The sequence below is a fragment of the Gadus macrocephalus genome, chromosome 10, assembly GCF_031168955.1.
Source record: "Gadus macrocephalus chromosome 10, ASM3116895v1".
Classification (NCBI taxonomy): Eukaryota; Metazoa; Chordata; class Actinopteri; order Gadiformes; family Gadidae; genus Gadus; species Gadus macrocephalus.
Window position 1 is genome coordinate 11,473,048 of NC_082391.1, and position 18,550 is coordinate 11,491,597.

The 18,550-nt window shown below is 49.5% G+C and overlaps 1 protein-coding gene across 4 annotated transcripts in view; it reads right to left on the reverse strand.

Moving 5' to 3' along the window:
• Positions 1–1,979: 1,979 nt before the first annotated feature.
• Positions 1,980–18,550, reverse strand: part of npm1b (nucleophosmin 1b) — a 33,874-nt gene continuing 17,303 nt past the window's right edge. The window contains exons 8-12 of one of the 4 annotated variants that reach the window (XM_060063498.1): positions 10,009–10,104; positions 7,441–7,555; positions 3,596–3,685; positions 3,361–3,435; positions 1,980–2,630 (exon numbers count right to left, since the gene is read on the reverse strand). In XM_060063498.1, the coding sequence (XP_059919481.1) occupies positions 3,401–3,435; positions 3,596–3,685; positions 7,441–7,555; positions 10,009–10,104 (336 nt within the window). In that variant the 3' untranslated portion in view covers positions 1,980–2,630; positions 3,361–3,400. The remainder of the gene's footprint in view (positions 2,631–3,360; positions 3,436–3,595; positions 3,686–7,440; positions 7,556–10,008; positions 10,105–18,550) is intronic. The other 3 variants (XM_060063499.1, XM_060063501.1, XM_060063500.1) reach the window with 3 other exon arrangements.

Sequence of the window (18,550 nt, forward strand, 5' to 3'; positions counted from 1 at the left end):
CCCCTCCTAAACTCTGGTTAAGAGGCATTGTGTTAGACCTATCCCTTAAATACCAGTGGCATTACCGTCAGCTGAGTTGTGTAACTCTCCTAAATAACATGTTTTTATCAGGGACCTGAGAATGAAAGTGAGTCATAGAGCAGGAGACTGACGCAGTGATGGGGGGGATTCACTTTATTTAGGGCAGTATAAAAACAAACTGACAGACAGACGATCACAGATCATTCTTCAGAGGACGACAATGAGAAAGCATATTTTGTTTAATTCGTTTTGATTAGTTTCTGAATCAAACGAGAGGACTGAATCAAATGAGAGCAGGACTTCAAACCCACGGAGGTCAAAACCCCACGATATCCAATCAGTGTGCGGGCGTGGCTGTCCTCAGAGCCCAGAGAGTGTTTGAAGCTTTCTATGATTGGGTTCAGATCCCAACACTGAAGAATGGCTGAAGCTCACTGCAGAAGGGGTCAGATCCCCACGCTGTGAGGAGCTGAAGCTCACTGGCGAATGGCTCAGCTTCCCCTGCTCCAGCCACCCTCAGTAGCTCAGTCAAACTGTAATAACACAGGTTAATATTAACAATACCTAACGTTGAAGAGGTCACCCAACGTTTTAGGTGAAGATGTAAAAATAACTCATTTGAAGTCCAGGGGATCCTAAGTTACATTCTAGAAACATCTGTCAGTAGAAGCGGAGCGCGAGCGGTTAAAAAAGGAAGATCGTTAACAGAACACGCAGCGCACACTGACGACGAACAGCTACACAAACAAACAGCTCCAAATCAACCAGGAGCCAAGAGAGCCATGAGGACAAAAGCTACAACGATGAGGGCAGAAATGGAGCACTAAACCAATCAGAGCGCCAGTGATCAGAGGAGAGCGCCCAGAGCAGACCGATCCCCACCGAGGACGGTTCACGGACACGAGGAACCCGACACTAACCAGGTAACGACAACCTCGGCCGCGCCCGCACGAGGAGAGCATGCCCACGCCGTGAGCGAGTCCGTGAGGACCGGGGCACCTGCTCATTAATGACCTGATCCCCCAGGAATCCCCGTCGCTGGGGATGAAAGCGATCGCTAAATGACTCCGTGATACCGCGACACGGCCATCCGTCAGAGCGCAGATGGTCGTACAGCTGTGTTTACCCGGGCTCATTATCCTCCTATAATACTGGAGTTTCAGCGGACTCTTTAATCCACAGCGGACCCTCACATGCATGTCGTTAAGGGGCAGGACGGAGGGGACGCCCACAGGGGGACAGAGGGCTCTAGGTTCCTGCCCTTGGTCCACGTGGGGTTCAGGTGTGGTGGGTTCTGAGCTGTTTGGCTCCGATCCCCAAAACCTAGCGCTCCTCTGGGCTGGCTCGGTGTCAGAGCGGCGGAGGGCTGTCGCTCTGCAGTGTTGGAGCTCGGTGCTGCTCACCGCTAAACCACAACCCACAGCCAGGCCGGGAGATAAGCACCGACAAATTACACCCTACCCGCTAAGCACATCGCAAACACGCCCGCCCTCCCCCTCCAACACCCCCCCCTCCCCTCCCACAACCCCTCCCTCCCCCTTCCCACTCACTCTCCCCCGCCTCCTATACCTCCGTCCCCTCCTATACCCCCCCTCCCCATCTACATCCCCCCCTCCCCATCTACATCCCCCCCTCCCCATCTACATCCCCCCCTCCCCATCTACATCCCCCCCCTCCCCATCTACATCCCCCCATCCCTACTCCCTCTCTGCCCGCCTACACCCCTCCTCCCTCCCACACTCTCTCTCTCTCTCTCCCTCCCCACCCACACTCCCTCCCTCCCTCCCCAACTACATCCCCCCCATCCCTCCTCCCTTCCTTCTCTCTCTCTCTCTCTCCTCTTTCGCCCCCCCGCCCCCCTCTGTAGCGTCTCCAGGTAGCAGGACCCCTACATGGACCAAGTCCTTCACACGTACAGGTGGAAATGCGCTGATGTAAACTAGAGGGAACACACACACACACACACACACACACACACACACACACACACACACACACACACACACACACACACACACACACACACACACACACACACACACACACACACACACACACACACACACAGGTTGCCGTAGCAACGGGCCGAGCGGTCCGGACCAATCAGGGAGAAGAGACCGCGAGCAACGCTAAGTTGAAATGTTCGGACAGAATGCAAAAGCATGTTTTTTTTTTTTTATGAAAATGAAGTCAATGTAAAATTATACATTAATTCCTTAGTACACTAGTACTGAAAAACAGAACTTTAACAAATATATATATATAACAAACTTCGGAAAGTTAGAATATCCGCGTATTCAAACATTAACATAACATTAAAAACATGGGGTTCCCTGATACTGAAGTAGTCTGCAGTAGTCGTTTAAAGGCACATTCTGCAATATCTCCTATTGCACGGCTGAACTCTGAGCAGACTGGGCGTCACAGGTGGGCGTGTCCCCCCACCAGGTTAATTAGACAGGGGCCCTTTAAAGCAGAGGAGAGCATACAGACTGCGCCTTTAAAGGGCACCCAAAACAAACGTTATTTAAAAAGAAAAACACAAAGATGGATTCCGGTTACTTCTTCCCCTTCAGTGTCTGGACGAAACTCCACAGGTCCTTGACCACCTGAGGGAGGAGGGGGAGGGAGGATGGGGAGGGAGAGAGAAACTGATTAGCTCATCAGAATTGCACTGCCGTCAACAAGACGAGGGGCTGCCGTGTGGTCCGAGAGAAGAGCCGGACCACACAGCAGCAAAACACGACACGGATCTGCATGATTTTCTTCTAAACAACAAAATGGTTCAGGCAGTGGCTCAGGTGGTGAGGTTGTGTTGAGGAGCAACACGAGAACACAACACAATGGCCACACAATGATCCCCAAGCATTGTCCTACTTCAGTACACTTTAACATGCCACTGAGGACTAAAACATGATGAAATCATGGCGTCATCAGAGCAACAGGCTTCTCTGGAGAGAACATTTCTACGCTTTCAAACTGACCTCCTATAAACGTTAGTGTGTTCATAAAGTGGACCAGATTCCCCCAAATCCCACAGCACCCTGTGAACACGGAAACATGGAAACGTTCTGAGCACCAGCGGTGGATTCTGGGAAAGGTGCTACGATGTCAAAAAAACCCTCACAAGATTTACTGCGAAAATAAAAAATGAACACGATCACACATACTTTACAATAAGAGTTAAATAACTTATCTCCTTAATGAACCAAATCTAAATTCCAGAAACGTCTCCTCAAAGCTGTGACCTTCAGGGAGGAGGGGAGGGAGAGGTCTTTGACCTTCAGGGGAGCATCAGTGGTGAGCGATCGGTCACACGTCACACGAGAACACACTCACCGTAGCGTCCGACAGTCTGAAGGAACTCTTGGCAAAGTTCTCAAACTTCTGCTCCGTCTTGGGCATGGCCTTCCCCTGAGGAGAGAGGGTTATGATGTCATCAGTCTTGCAGGTCACATGACGGCATGCCCAGACGGCGGCGGCGGAGGAGGAGGAGGAGGAGGAGGAGGAGGAGGAGGAGGAGGAGGAGGAGGAGGAGGAGGAGGAGGAGGAGGAGGAGGAGGAGGAGAAGAACCTCTCTGATGGCGGCGGCCAGCTTGTTCTTGATCTCGGCGATCCCCGGTTTGGACGGCCCCGCGGCGCCGGCCATCACTGGGGTGGGAGGCTGAGGGAGAGAGACCATTGGAAGGTGATGGAGAGAGACAGAGAGGGAGAAGACATAGGGCGGCATGTGGCTCCGCTGTATGTCGCCTTGCATCTCTGACACCGCCGTCGGTGTGTGAATGAATGGGTGAATGTTGGGAAATATTGTAAAGCGCTTTGAGTGGCCAAGGGTTAGAAAAGCACTGGATAGATGAATGTGGAATTCCCCATTTATTTCCATCAGGCGTTTAGCGTTTAGAACCAAGATGGCAGGTTGACGTGATTACTTTGGGAATTTAAAAGTTTCTGTTTTTAAATTACATTCTGATGTAAAATAAAATGTTTTAATTATTGAAATGACTTCTTGTCATGGTTAACTTTATTGAATCGTTTAATCTTCGATAGGTTATCCAAAAGGCTATTAAAGAGCTTAAGTTCTGAATAAGAGTCAGTAAATCAGCCAGCCAGACTCAGGACTTCAGTTACTAAACTAATGCCATGTTGTGTTTAACTCGACCCACAAAACATTCAGGTAATAAACCCTCGGAATTTCACCCCTTCACTTCATTAGTGGGTTCATTTCGTCAGAAGTCACTCCTGCGACGTGATTGGCTGCGAGGAGGACATGTGACCGAACCATTCATCCCAGCAGCTGGCGCGGGATTAAAGCGCATAAAAGGACAACAGATTCTTGCCTAATTACGGCGCATTCACAGAGAATCCACCGGGTTCAAATGATCCCTTAATAAGCACCAAGCCGAGGAGGCCAGCCCAGAACGACGCAGTGCATTGTGGGAGTATTGTTTGTCAGAAGAGGAACCGTCAGAGTACAGGTCTCCCTTGTTGGTTGTTTGTGGAGGAGAGTCCATAAAACACAAAAGTGTTCAGCGTCTCAGTGTTTATGAGACGCCTCGGCTGTGTAGGAGCCACTGGTTAACACGGGTTACCCCTACCCCCGCAGACCGGGTCTGACAAGAGACACCTTACCCCCCCGAGACCCAGGTCCGGGTCAGAGACCAGAGACCAGAACCTCAACTATAGATCTGGAGGTCTGGACCAGAAGTGAAGATGAAATGACAACAGACACTGACACACACACACACACACACACACTTTAACAATCCCACTTTAACATACACACGTTGACAGTCATAAAGTTTCACACACATTGACTCACACACTCATTCTCGCTGTCACGCACGCTGTCACACAGACAGACAGTCACACACACACACTGGCACTCTCACACACACATGCACCACACACTGGCTCAGTCTGTGGGTGTGACGGCGTGTTCAGACTGGCTGGCCTGGCGGTAATAGCAGTGTCGCGTTGAGACCCAGACACAGCAGCAGCAGAACCCATGAACCCATGACCCAACGTCATCTCCAGCTCATCAGCGGCCCCAGAGCCTCAGAGCAGCCCGGTTCATCCTCCATCTCTCCTCTGGTTGTGGTCATTGCAGAAGACCCCCCCCCTGACAGAGAACCCTCCCCCTGACAAAAGACCCCCCCCTGACAGAAGACCCTCACCCTGACAGGAGACCCTCCCCCCCTGACAGAAGACCCTCACCCTGACGTGAGAACGTCAGGTAGAGGAGAGGTGTTTGAATCCCATACGAGCTATAAGGTTGTGTGTGTGTGTGTGTGTGTGTGTGTGTGTGTGTGTGTGTGTGTGTGTGTGTGTGTGTGTGTGTGTACAGAGGAGGGGGAGCCCTAAGTTGAAACAGACTCCTTTCTTCCCAGCGGTTTATGGATGAACTCATCAGTGTTTCCCGTTCCCTCCCAGCGCAGATCAAAAGAACACAAAAACAGAAACAGGGACCAGAGAAACGAGTGAGCAGCGAGCAGCATGTGTCTCTGGCCCCGCGCCAGGGGCCCTGAGCCGGGGCCCCGGGGCCGCACGCCCGTGTTTATGAGGGGGGGGGGGGGCTGGACAGCTGTCGCCCCACAACAGCTGACAGGCAGACGCAGCCTCTCATCTGGCCCAGACGCTGATTACAGATGCTGCTTAATAGCCACCGCCGCCGCGCTGCTATCATTTGATGCTAGCGCTAGTCTGCAGCAGCGCTGAACACAGGCCTGCGGCGCGGCTGGGAGCTACCTGCCACTTAGCCCGCTGGGCAGGGACTCAAGCTCAGATCCACCGGGTTTGTTTACCTAGCGTTGTGCGAGGGTTAGCCTAGCCTAGCCTGAGGTAGCTTACGGGTTCGAGTGGATGACATTTTCAAAGGGTTTTGTAAAATCGGAAGTGTTTTGTATGTTTCGTTTGGTCTAGCACAGCTAATAGATGCTAGCATTATATATATTCCCTAGCATGCTTTGCTAGATAGCCTATCTCGGCTATCAGTTAGCCGATTCAGTTAGCCTTGTCGTCCCTAGAAGGCGGTGACATTAAGGCTAGGTGAGCAAACTGGTACCAGTGGTTGATTCACTTCCCAGAATCCTGTGTGGTTCAGCCCTGCAGAGCTAACGGCACCCAACAGTTAGCATTGTGGTCCCTAGCAGTTGGTGACGTTTATGTTAAGCTCACGGCTACTAGTGGTTAGTCTACTGCTTAGAGCCAACAGGTCCCACCACTTGACCTTTTCCTCCCTGCGTGTCAGAGGTCGGAGGTCAACCACAGGGTGCATCTCAAGGCAAACACAGACGGGTAACAGCGAGGGACGAGACACCTGCTGAAAAACACACGTCAAACCGCTGGCTAACGACCGCTAACCACTTCACCTGCCCTGGGAGTGGTTAGCGGTCTTTACGACGCTGACGTCTCCTCCCAGCCATCCGGGAGGAGCGGGGTCTATCACCCCGGCTCTGGGAAAAGGGCAGCCCTGCCTTCAGCAGGTGGACTCGCCGCCGCCGCCGCCCCCCCCCCCCCCCTGCCGTGCCGGTTGCGGAGGAATGCGTAGCCTCCGCCAACGCCGGCGTACGCTAACCCTGGCAGCACATCAGAGGAGACATCTAATGACCCTCAGTCACCTGCTCCCCACAAACACACGGGGGGTTGGGATCGCCGCCCGGGGGGCACGGCCGCCACGGGGCGGGGGGCCCGGACATCAAACACACACCGGCTAATGAGAGCGATCCGGGGGGGGCATGGGGCATGGGACAGGGAGGAGGGGATAGATCTGTAAGGGGAGCTGGGAGGAGGTAGAGGGAGGGGGGAGGAGGAGGTGATGAGTTATAGGGGGAAGGAGGAGGAGGAGGTGCTGGGTTGAGGGAGGAGGAGGAGGAGGAGGAGGAGGCTGGGCTTCGACCAGAGAGTTAACCAAACCAGCGGGATTGATCCAACGTCAGCCCGTCATTGGACTCAGAAACGTACGATCCTGACCCCAGCTGGCGTTCCAGCATGGAGACCCTTTGGAGGGGGGGGGGCTTGAACAGGGCAGGCATGGCGCCACATCCATGATCACACATGCGTGCAGGCGTCCTGGTCAGAGGTAACCCCAACACCCCCTGGAGACTCTCAGTGAGCTGAGTGGGGCGGTGTTAACAAAGGACACCCTTGGATTTACGAGCGCGGTTCGGACACTCAGCACTGTGTTGGCCACGATGGAGGGGGTTTGGCTCCTCGTCTGCAGGCCTGAGATCAGCTGGGAGGGGGGGGGGGGGGGTTTGGCTCCTCGTCTGCAGGCCTGAGATCAGCTGGGGGGGGTTGGCTCTTCTGCTGCAGGCCTGAGATCAGATGGAGGGGGGGGGTGGATCCAGCTGCACACGGCGATGCGGTCGCACGTAATCACTAGCAGCCCAGTGTCAGGCTGAAGCACACGGCTCCACACACCTCGTTCCTCGGCACATGGGCCGTGAAGCAACACGCAGCTCATGTTCGTCCACCTCGGGGGTTCATACCACCACGTCATCTGTATGCATTGAGCTCTCACTCCTCCATGTATGATCTGTATGGATAGAGCTCTTAAACCTCTTAAAGGTCCCATGACATGCTATTTTATGTATTCTTTAATAGGTATTAGTGGGCAACTAACACAGTATTCAAAGACGTTCCCGAAATTCAGCCGTGGTGCAGAGGTACAGCCACTCCGAGCCAGCCGCACATTGAGCTTCCCCCAAATGCGCTGTTTTGGTGTCTGTAGCTATAATGCAAATGAGGAGGAGCGAGGCGGGTCAAGGAGGAGGGTGGGGGTGTGGCCCTGAGCAGCTTGCAGCCACGGTACCATGCGCTCTGTTTACAGTGGATGTATCGCAATGGCGAGGCGCACACAGCCTTTAGCCGTGTTCTAAATATTCTAGAACACACGGGAGTCCTGGAGCTCTATATCTAAATATTATCATATAATATATATTATAACGGCCAAAAGCTGTGTGAGCCGATATTATGAATCTCAAACGACCGCGTTGGGTTCTCAGACGTTCCTGGTTCTTCAACGTCCTCATCAATGTGAAGTAGACTGAACCGCGACAAGGAGGAGAAAGGGATCGTTGCCGGGCAACGCTTAGGCACCTCCGCCTCCGGCGGTGGTCCCTCAGCGGGTCTCAAGCTGGAGACATTCGCCGCCAACAATCCCTTTCTCCTCCATGTCGTGGTTCATGTTCTTGAGGGAGTCAAAGCCAAAGTTCCTTCCCCCCAATTCATTCTCAACCTTGGCTGAGATAACCCCCAATACGAGTCTCGTTGTAGAAATACCAGAGACGAGAGTCCGACAGAACGGTTATCCAAATAACAAGGAAGTGTACAACACTTGCGTTACAGTCCTGGAGCTCTATATCTAAATAATATCATATAATACATAGAAATCTATATCATTTAATACATATTATCACGGCCAAAAGCTGTGTGCGCCTCCAGACGATATAATGAATCACAAAAGACTTTGTCGGGTTCTGCGACGTCTCTGGTTCTTCCACTTTCACATCAACCTGAAGTCGACTGAAACGCGCGCTGCCTGCTGCCGGCTGCCCGCTGCCGGGCGATGGTGCCTCGCGGCAACCGGCGGCATGACGCAGTTCATGTACTTCAGCCGGTCAAAGCCAAAGTTCCTTTCCCCCAATTCCTTCTCAACCATGGCTGAGATAACCCCCAATACGAGTCTCGTTGTAGAAATACCAGAGACGAGAGTCTGACGTGTTATGCGCCATAACGCCAAAAGCAGAACGGTTATCCAAATAATAAGGAAGTGTACAACACTTGCATTACAGTCCTGGAGCTCTATATCTAAATAATATCATATAATACATAGAAATCTATATCATTTAATACATATTATCATGGCCAAAAGCTGTGTGCGCCTCCAGACGATATTATGAATCACAAACGACTTTGTCGGGTTCTGCGACGTCTCTGGTTCTTCCACTTTCACATCAACCTGAAGTCGACTGAACCGGGCGCTGCCTGCTGCCGGCTGCCCGCTGCCGGGCGATGGTGCCTCGCGGCAACCGGCGGCATGTCGCAGTTCATGTACTTCAGCCAGTCAAAGCCAAAGTTCCTTTCCCCCAATTCCTTCTCAACCATGGCTCAGATAACCCCCACAACAGTCTCGTTGTGGAAATACAAGACACGTCAAAGAACCGACAAGAAACACTTGCGTTACAGTGTGTGTATTCACACACACACACACACACACACACACACACACACACACACACACACACACACACACACACACACACACACACACACACACACACACACACACACACACACACACACACACACACACACACGTGGCGCTCGCACGGTCGAGTCTCATTGGCGGGCCAACGTCTCTGGGCGGGCCAGGCAGAGTAAGGGGAGGAGCTGAGATTCCTGATGACGTCATGAATACAGACATTCCAAATCAGCGCACTTGAGCCTCCGTTTTTTCAAAGGCGAGCAGAACAGCTCGTGCTCGTTTTACACCAAACGCAAGTTTTAGCCATTGGGGGACCATAGGCAGGCTAGGGGAACTCATATTTATGTTAGAAAACCTCATAAAGTGAGATTTTCATGTCATGGGACCTTTAATATATAACCTGTATGGATAGAGATCGTATACATTACATAGCTTAAGATAAATGCAGTATAAAGCTCTTGTATCATACTATAAAAGAATAGATATGGAATATATCTCTTAACATATACTCTGTATAGAGCTCTATTTTAAGATGTAAGACGTATAGAATAAGCTCTTTATCTTAATATTTTATCTGTATAGATAGAGCTCTTATCATAATATACATGTATATGCTGTACAGACACTGAACTCTAAACTTGGGGTAAGCACTGAACACAGGTTGAGACTGTTCTGCTCTCTGATTGGTTCAAAGTCATGCCAGACAACTTTAATTACCAAATCCTCTGACAACCGCTTTTGACAGGCATCCATTTCAGTGTGCGTAAGGGGGCGGTGTCTACCTTGCTCTGGGCTTTGACCAGCACACTTCCTGGTTTCCCCTGGGAGACGTTCTGATTGGCCGGGCTCTTGGTCTTGTTGACGGGTGTCCCCTGGTTCTGTGGAGCAACAGAAGACCCGGTCAGGACCGCCGGAGGGGACTGTCTCATTACCATGATGACATCGACACATAGGGGCGGCATGTGGCTCAGGATGGACAGCGGGTTGACGTAACCAAAAGGTTGCTGGTTCGATCCCCGAGGTGTCTCAGAGCGAGACGCCTCACGCCTCACCATGCACACATGCACACACCGCATTGGTGTGTGCATGTGTGCATGATGGGCCATATTGTAAAGCGCTTTGAGTGGCCCCCTGTTAGAAAAGTGTGGTATAAACGCAGTCTGTTATGTGGATATGGTGACAAAAATTGGACGCAGATACTTTTCTATCCCTTCAGTTAATCACATTGGACGAAATCCAAACCGAAAACGAGGACGAACCAATCAGAATGCAGCCCTTCTCCGCCTGCCCCGACAGGTCCTGAAACCTGCCCGGAAACCATCACCCTCATCATCACTTCCTACACCGTGGGGTGAGTGACTCTCGCCCCAACAAGCTGCGACAGACCCCCCCCCCCCCCCCCCCGCTGCACCTCGTTGACGTTGCGCACCGTGAGTCGGGGGGGGGGCCGCGGTCGAGGCTAGGCAGACATTCCTCCCGGCCTGTGTAATTACCCGTGTAGCGTGTTAGCTAAGTGCCGGTGTAATCACCCTGTAACAGCCCGGAGAGTACCTGTGTTTTCACACGACAGCAACCTCGCCCCCCCACCCCAGCCCCCCCGATCTGCGGTATTTGCGCTGGAATGACGAGGGCTGTAATTGGGCGTGTTGACAGAACCGGTACGAGGTGATTACACACTTCCTGCAGGAGCGTGGCTGGCTAACAGTTTACCAGCCCTAGCGCGCTACATCTCTCGCTGGCGGAGGAGCAGAATCCATGCCGGGTTTTCCACCCAATCGCTGCTCCAACACTTCTATCTGCGCTTGGTCCAGACAGAAGACGGTGGATGTAAATCCCGGAGTGGAGTCTGTTCCTGTGTGGACCTGGAGGTTCACCTTCTGTTAAGGGCCGGAGAGAGTTGATGCTTGGTCCTTAGATGGGCCCTGATTGGTCAACAGCTGACCTATAACATCGCTGGCTGACCTCAGACCAGAGCTCCTTTCAACACATGGGAGACACTGGCGAGGAGGAGGAGGAGGAGGAGGAGGAGGGCTGAGAGAGAGATGTAAGGAGGAGAGGGGAGGGTGAGGAGGAGGAGGGGGAGGGGGGAGAAGGTGAGGAGGTGGAGGAAAAGGTGAACAATGAAGAGGAGTTGGGAGAGGAGGAGAAGAAGGTGGGAGAGAAGGAGGAGGTGGGAGGGTGATCATAAGGGGGAGAGGGGATGGGAGGAGGTGGGAGAGGAGGAGGGAGAGAGGGAGGAGGAGGAGGAGGAGGTGTAGCAGCAGACTACAGTATATAAATCAGCTGATGAGTCAGTCAGCTCCCTGAGGCCTCACAACATCCTCTTTGATCTGCTGCCTGACACACACACACACACACACACACACACACACACACACACACACACACACACACACACACACACACACACACACACACACACACACACACACACACACATAGAAAATATGTGTGCCTGGAAATCAAGCACACACACAATCAAGGGAATCCAACACACACACACACACACTCTGAGACAAACTCCAGGTGCAGTACGGAGCGGTAGATCAAAAGCAGTCGTGGTATAAACAGACTATGACAGAGGGACACAGCAATGCCTCACACACCCAGGGAGCCACGTGCACGCCCACAGCTGGAGTGCACGTGAAGAAGCGCTGTAATATCTAAGAAGAAGAAGAACAGAAGTGCACTGCGGGGAAATGACACACACACACACACACACACACACACACACACACACACACACACACACACACACACACAAGGTGCTCGGAATGGGCTTTATAGGAGAGCAGGCGGGACTTTCAGTTACAAAGAGGGAGGGACTGCCGGTAAGGGGATATCTGTTCCGCTACATGTTTTGGATATTGCTACGTGAAATGATTAGCGTAAAACTTTGACTACTTTGTTCTCAGTCTTTTTTGTTATGGTCGTGTTTTCAGTGTGGACTGGCGAACACAGCTCGTAGGAAGCACACAGGAAGTCCTGTTGCGGTAGGCCGGGATAACGCTAAATACAGGGACCACTGTTATCTGGCGTGCGTGCGTGGGGGCACACGTGCGTACGTGTCGTTCTGACGGAGGGTTCGTACCTTCCACCAGCCCTATGTGTTCGTGACAAGGGATGTGTGTGTTATGTGTGCTAGAGTTCGGATTTGTGTTACTATTAGTATGTGTGTAATACTGTGTAAGAAGTGCAACAGTGTGTGTGTGTAAGAAGTGCAATAGTGTGTGTGTGTGTGTGTGTGTGTGCGCACAAGAAGTGCAATAGTGTGTGTGTGTCTGTGTCTGTGTGTCTGTGTGTGTGTGTGTGTGTGTGTGTGTGTGTGTGTGTGTGTGTGTGTGTGTGTGTGTGTGTGTGTGTGTGTGATTACAGAGGACAGGTGTGATATTATGTGTTTTACGGCGGGGAACAGCTGGAGCGAGGGCCACGCCGGACGGCGCGTTCCCGCCCAAACAAAATGGCCGCCGGTCAGCGGGTTCAGGGAGGGGAGGGGCAGGTTGGTTATTATGGGATGCTCGCTCACCGGATACTTAGTGAGACTTGAGCAGATAGGAAGAAAAGGTTGTGTAATTATCGTTAGAACTATCAGGGAGTATTACAGCCGTCAGCTCTGGGCTTGGCTGCCCCCTGGTGGACAGACACACACATTACCTCTATACAAATTATAATATAATGCACATTAACAGTAAACTTACTAGTCCAGTACACAGCCAGGCCTTGACTCCATATTCTAGTACTCCACGTACCATAATACCCAGAATAAGTACTTAGACTCCAGTACCCAGAATAAGTACTGACTCTAAGTAAATGGGATGTTAACTCCAGAATAGGGATCGACCGATATCGGCCGGGCCGATTATCGGCGCCGATATTCTGCATTTTGACGCATATCGGCATCAGCCTTATTTTTTGATCTGACGGACGATAAAATATAAATTTATAACTGGGTTATTTTGGATCTGATGCAGCCGCGCCTCTCTGTCTGCTGTCACTACACTGTCTCCAGCATTGTCCAACCCACAGCACCATCTGATTGGTTACACACTCTGGTTACACGGAGAGCCACGACGGACAAAAAAAAGCTCAAACAAAGTGTTTTGGCTATTATTTTTACTTGAAAAGTGAAAACTGCAATGGTATAAACACCAAAACTGAAATAGTAAAAATACTATAAATAACTATGTACAAATAAACAAAAATAAGTAAAATTACAATAACGATGTGAAAATAAACAAAAATCTATTTACAAGTATACAGTACATGCCCCGTTTTGATAGTGATCGCCTCATTGGCTTGTAAACAAGGAAGTATTGGTCTTAAGGTACGGCCACACCAAATGCGTTACTCGCGTTTGGGGAGTCGAAAATCTGCATTTTTGCATAGGGAATAGGGATGGGCATTAGTAGTAAATTCCAAACTCAAGTGATCGAAGCAATTCCTCGAGGATCAATCGAGTACTCGTTTAATCAAATCTATTTTTAGAATGCAACGCATCTGCAGCAGGAATAGGCCTAATGATGAACGGCAATATTTACAACCAAACATGTAATGCTTATTCTCCATCAAAAGAGTCAGAGTTATCAACACATTTTCCTTACAAAAATAAATATGCGTCTCACAATTTAAATCACGTCGAACCAAGACCTGTAACGGTTTAAAAAAAACAAAAACGAAACAAGTAGCCTAACCATTGCAAATAATTTAAAGCTGCAAATAAAACGGCAGCAAATGGACTATGGAAATACTCAGCGTTGTGATCTTGTCTACACGGCCGGGATGACAGCTGCGTCTTGCGGCAGTGAAAATAGCCGACACACTTGGTTGCTGCGGGTCTGCTTTCCCGGACGAACCGTTGTGTTTCAGGAGCATATGTTGCCGCATAGTACTTGTAGTACTCTGGTAGCTCGATTTCGCTTGGCATATTTTACATTTCACCTTATGATCTCCTATTTCTTTAAAGTATTTAAATTCTTCGCTGCGCTTTGCTTTAACCGCCATCTCTTAACTTTTTGAATTCTGGCGTGCCTGCCATTGATACATTTCATTTGCTTTGTGCCCACGGCATGCGTTAGGGGCGCCGCACAGAAAATTGATACATTTGCTTCAGAAAACTTTGTTTGTGTGTGTATATGCAAACTCGAGTTTGCCTGTCCACCAACCGAGTTCATTTGTAACGAGGAGTACTTCAGTAATCGATTCCTCACGCCCATCCCTAATAGGGAACCATTGGTATAGGCGCGTAGACGCGTTACACGCGTTGAAGCGCCGCGTTAGGGGCGTTAGACGCGGCAGACGCACGTAATTACGCACGTAAACGCAGTAACGCGCCAAACGCACCAACGCCCGGAGTTCAAAAAATGTAACTCTCAACGCTCCAACGCGTGATGCTTAGCACTTAGCCAATCATCAATCACCGAAATATTTCCCATTAGATCGACATGCCACTATGCCGATGGTTCAATGTTCCGAAACGGAACCCATTGGTCCGAAGGTCCGTTTGTCCGACTTTTCATAAAGGAGGCGCATTAGGCCGATGGTTCAATATGCCGAATAGGCCTTCATATAAAGAGTTTTATACATCGCTCGCGCTCTCTCTCGCTCTCTCTCACTCTCTCTCCAAAATACAACATAGGCCTACATATCACGTTCACGATGAATATTGGAGAGCAAAGTGACAACGCTTCACTTCATTTCGACACGGTGTTTCAGCCCCATGGACAGAGAGCGTAGGTCTAATTCTCAACACAGGCACGAACTGTGACGGTTCCCTGTATGTTGTGTCTTCCATTTGTTTCTAGGACTGGGGAGCAGAGACCTACTTAATTGGTCATTAGGAGTGATTGGCGTGCACCTGGGCCCGGGTGCCAACGCCCTATAAGAGTCTGCTTCCCCAGTCCTTCCCTCTCTGTTCTTTTCAGCTCCATAGCCATGCACACCTTTCAACACTTATGTTGAAACAACACACACACCTATAATCCACTCATGCATACACACTCCACACTACGGACTTACTGACTTCCACATCCCATACTTTTATTATAATTTGAGCACTTGGATTGGTTTGGTTTGATTAAATACTTATTTTGATTGGGAAACTGTTTTTGTTGTGTAGCCTGGCGCCCCTAGGCCAGGTGCGTAACAGAACACACACACACACACACACACACACACCCACACTTGACTAAGTACACGGTATGAGGTATAAGTTTGACTAAATCAATACCAGTGAAATTATTTAGGCTAAAAGCCCACTGTAAGCACAGTAAACAACACATATAGGTCCACACACAGCTCCTAAAGATAAAAATTGTATTTGTTTTTCCCTCACCGTTTGACTTCTTTGCGGGAAAAGTATTAGTCCTTGTATAACGTGCGCTTCATAAATTCACCTCTTGTGACCGCTCAAGCCCACAGCAACAGTCTGGCTTGGTGAAGTGCACTGCTGGAACTCAGCCTACATCGTCTTTTATTTTTGGTTTCATAATCACACATGTGGAATTGAGCCTTGGCCTATTCGGCATATTGAACCGTCGGCCTAATGCGCCTCCTTTTTGAAAAGTCGGACAAACTGACCTTCGGACCAATGGATTCCGTTTTCGGAACATTGAACCGTCGGCATGGTGGCATGTCATAATGGGAAATATTTCGGACCATTGAGACGTCGGAACAATGAGGCGTCGGAATTACGGCATGGCACCTGCTGATCAACACTACGAATGCTGGAAACACACCAGACACACCATGTGAAGTTATTTAACCCGATTGTTATTTATATCCGAGATTGTTTAATTTAACCCGATCTAAGCCCCATCATGCACCCAAACACGGCAGCGTTTGGGTTTCCTACCTCGGACTCCTAAATCCAGCGCAGCCACAGGCGCGTTAGGCGCGTTGAACCATTTTTGTGACACACAATGATCAAGCGTCAAGTTAGGCGCGTTACACACGTTATCCAACGCGTGTAACGCGTTTGGTGTGGCCGTACCATTAGGGGCGTTACACGTGGCAGACGCACGTAATTACGCACGTAAACGCAGTTACGCACGTAAACGCAGTAACGCGCCCAACGCACGGAGTTCAAAAAATGTCAACGCTCCAACGTGTGATGCTTAGCCGCGATAGCCAATCAGCGTGGAGCTTGACCCGACGTCACTGGCAGAGAGTAGTGACGCTTCATGGTTCTTGCACCATTTTTAAAGTCAAATTTAAGACTTTTTAAGACCAACACATACATAAATTAAGACCCAAAAAATGTCTGAAAAATTATTTGATAGAAAAGGTGTGTATAATTGAGTCACTTATACACATCAACCGTAGCCGTAGTACTAGCAGTAGTAGTACTCTTGCAAAGTTATCTCGGAAGCGCGCGGACACGACGATACGCGAACACATTAACCCACCCGTGTCACCCATAGTCACCCATGACCGTCGCTAGGGCTGGGCGATTTGGCCTAAAAATAAAATCTCGATTTTTTCTAACTAAAGGACGATTTTCGATTTAAACCTCGATTTTTTTTTTCTGTATTTCTCTAAACAAATTCCATTGAAACCCATGTACGTGTGTGGCGCTTATGGGGTGTCGCACCACACTCACCAACGCAGGGGTCTACAACCCGCTGATTTAAGAGTATAACGATTATCAACAATCATGGAAAGCTGAGTAGGTTTATCAGTTTTAATAACAGTATGAACAAATAGAACTCAAAAATTACAAGTTGTCCTTTGTATATCTATAGTAGCAATAGCACATGCTAAACAAGGACAAAATCTACTCAGAATAATTGAATGAACTGTTTACATCCATGGCTAACCAGTGCATGAGAAGGAGATGACAGGAGACTAAGGTTTCACTCTTTCAATTGCTCTAATTTGAGCTATTACTGTTATCTAACATACCATACAGTAATTTAATTGTGTAAAAGTGTGAAATTACTGCACCTTAAAAATGACCATGAATTAGCTATACTCTCATTTGCATAGTGATTAACATTATGAATTTCCATTGTGTATACCAACTGTATGTTGGCTGACATTTACCTATAACTTTTTTTCCCTCCACTCTAACCAAGGATGCCTGTTTTTAAATTCCCTAGCCTGACACCCAGTCTGAAAGGCTGGCCAGGGGTTCTCATCTAAAAGTAACGAGGAGATATAAAGTGGGATTAAAACATTGTCTTCTGTTGACTACTTATTATGTGGTTTACACATTAATATGGGAGGACTGGACACACACACACACACGCACGCACGCACACACACGCGAGAAGGAGGGGCTCGGCCCGCCAACTAACGTGCAGAGATGCAGGGGCAGCTTCGCGCTTCGTAACAGAGACAGGGCAGAGCGCGAGCGCACAGCGGGAATTTTATGAATGGTGAATGTAGGAGATAACTTCCCCTGCTTAAAGTATTTTATTGCAGTTATACCCAACCGATATTTCCGAAAAATAAACACAGAAGTGAAAGATCTGTCACAAGACGATTGATACGTATCCGTGCACATTTTTAAGTGGGTATACGCAAATCCTGGTGCGTTCCTAGTGGGTATACGGCGTATACCTGCGTATCACGTAGACTACACCACTGCTTGTAACTAAGAGAACACACATGTGAGTTGTTGATCACAAATTATTTGTATACATAACGTCATCTTTGCAAAAGACGTTTAACTGAAAAGTGTTTCAATCGACCCGGCTCTCCACCAAGTCTGTCGGGGGCGAGGTGAATGTGATTGCAGTAGGCTGAGTTTTGCGCGCGTTCTGGAAAGTGAGAGAGGAGGCTACTACGGAGTCTATTCAGCAAAACAAATCGGAAGAGTCTAGAACTGTTTTTAAATCGCGATTTTTCGGTTCAGCCATTTCACAAACCGTAGGAAAGAAAAAATGCAAATTAATCGATTAAACCGAAAAAATCGCCCAGCCCTAACCGTCGCTTAGCAACCGGACACGCTGGGGTTGATATGTTACCGGACTACTGTAACTACTACGGAGTGATAACAAAGACATGAATCGGGCAATAAATCCACCGTCCTTGACAGCGGTCAAGTTTGGAGTGCGGAGTGGACCAAATGCGAACTACTGCAGCTTTCCTAAGTTAAACCCCAAACTAATCGGAATAAGTGTATGCATGTCGATTATAGCAGACTACACCACCTCTTCTGTAGCCGAATAGAATTATATTACGAACAGATAATTGTATTCCGATTGAGGCGTATTATATGATCCTTTTCTATTCCGATTGAGCTGTTTTTCCACAACTATGCGGATCAGATGTGTCCATGTAAACACGGCTGACAGTGATCACACACACACACACACACACACG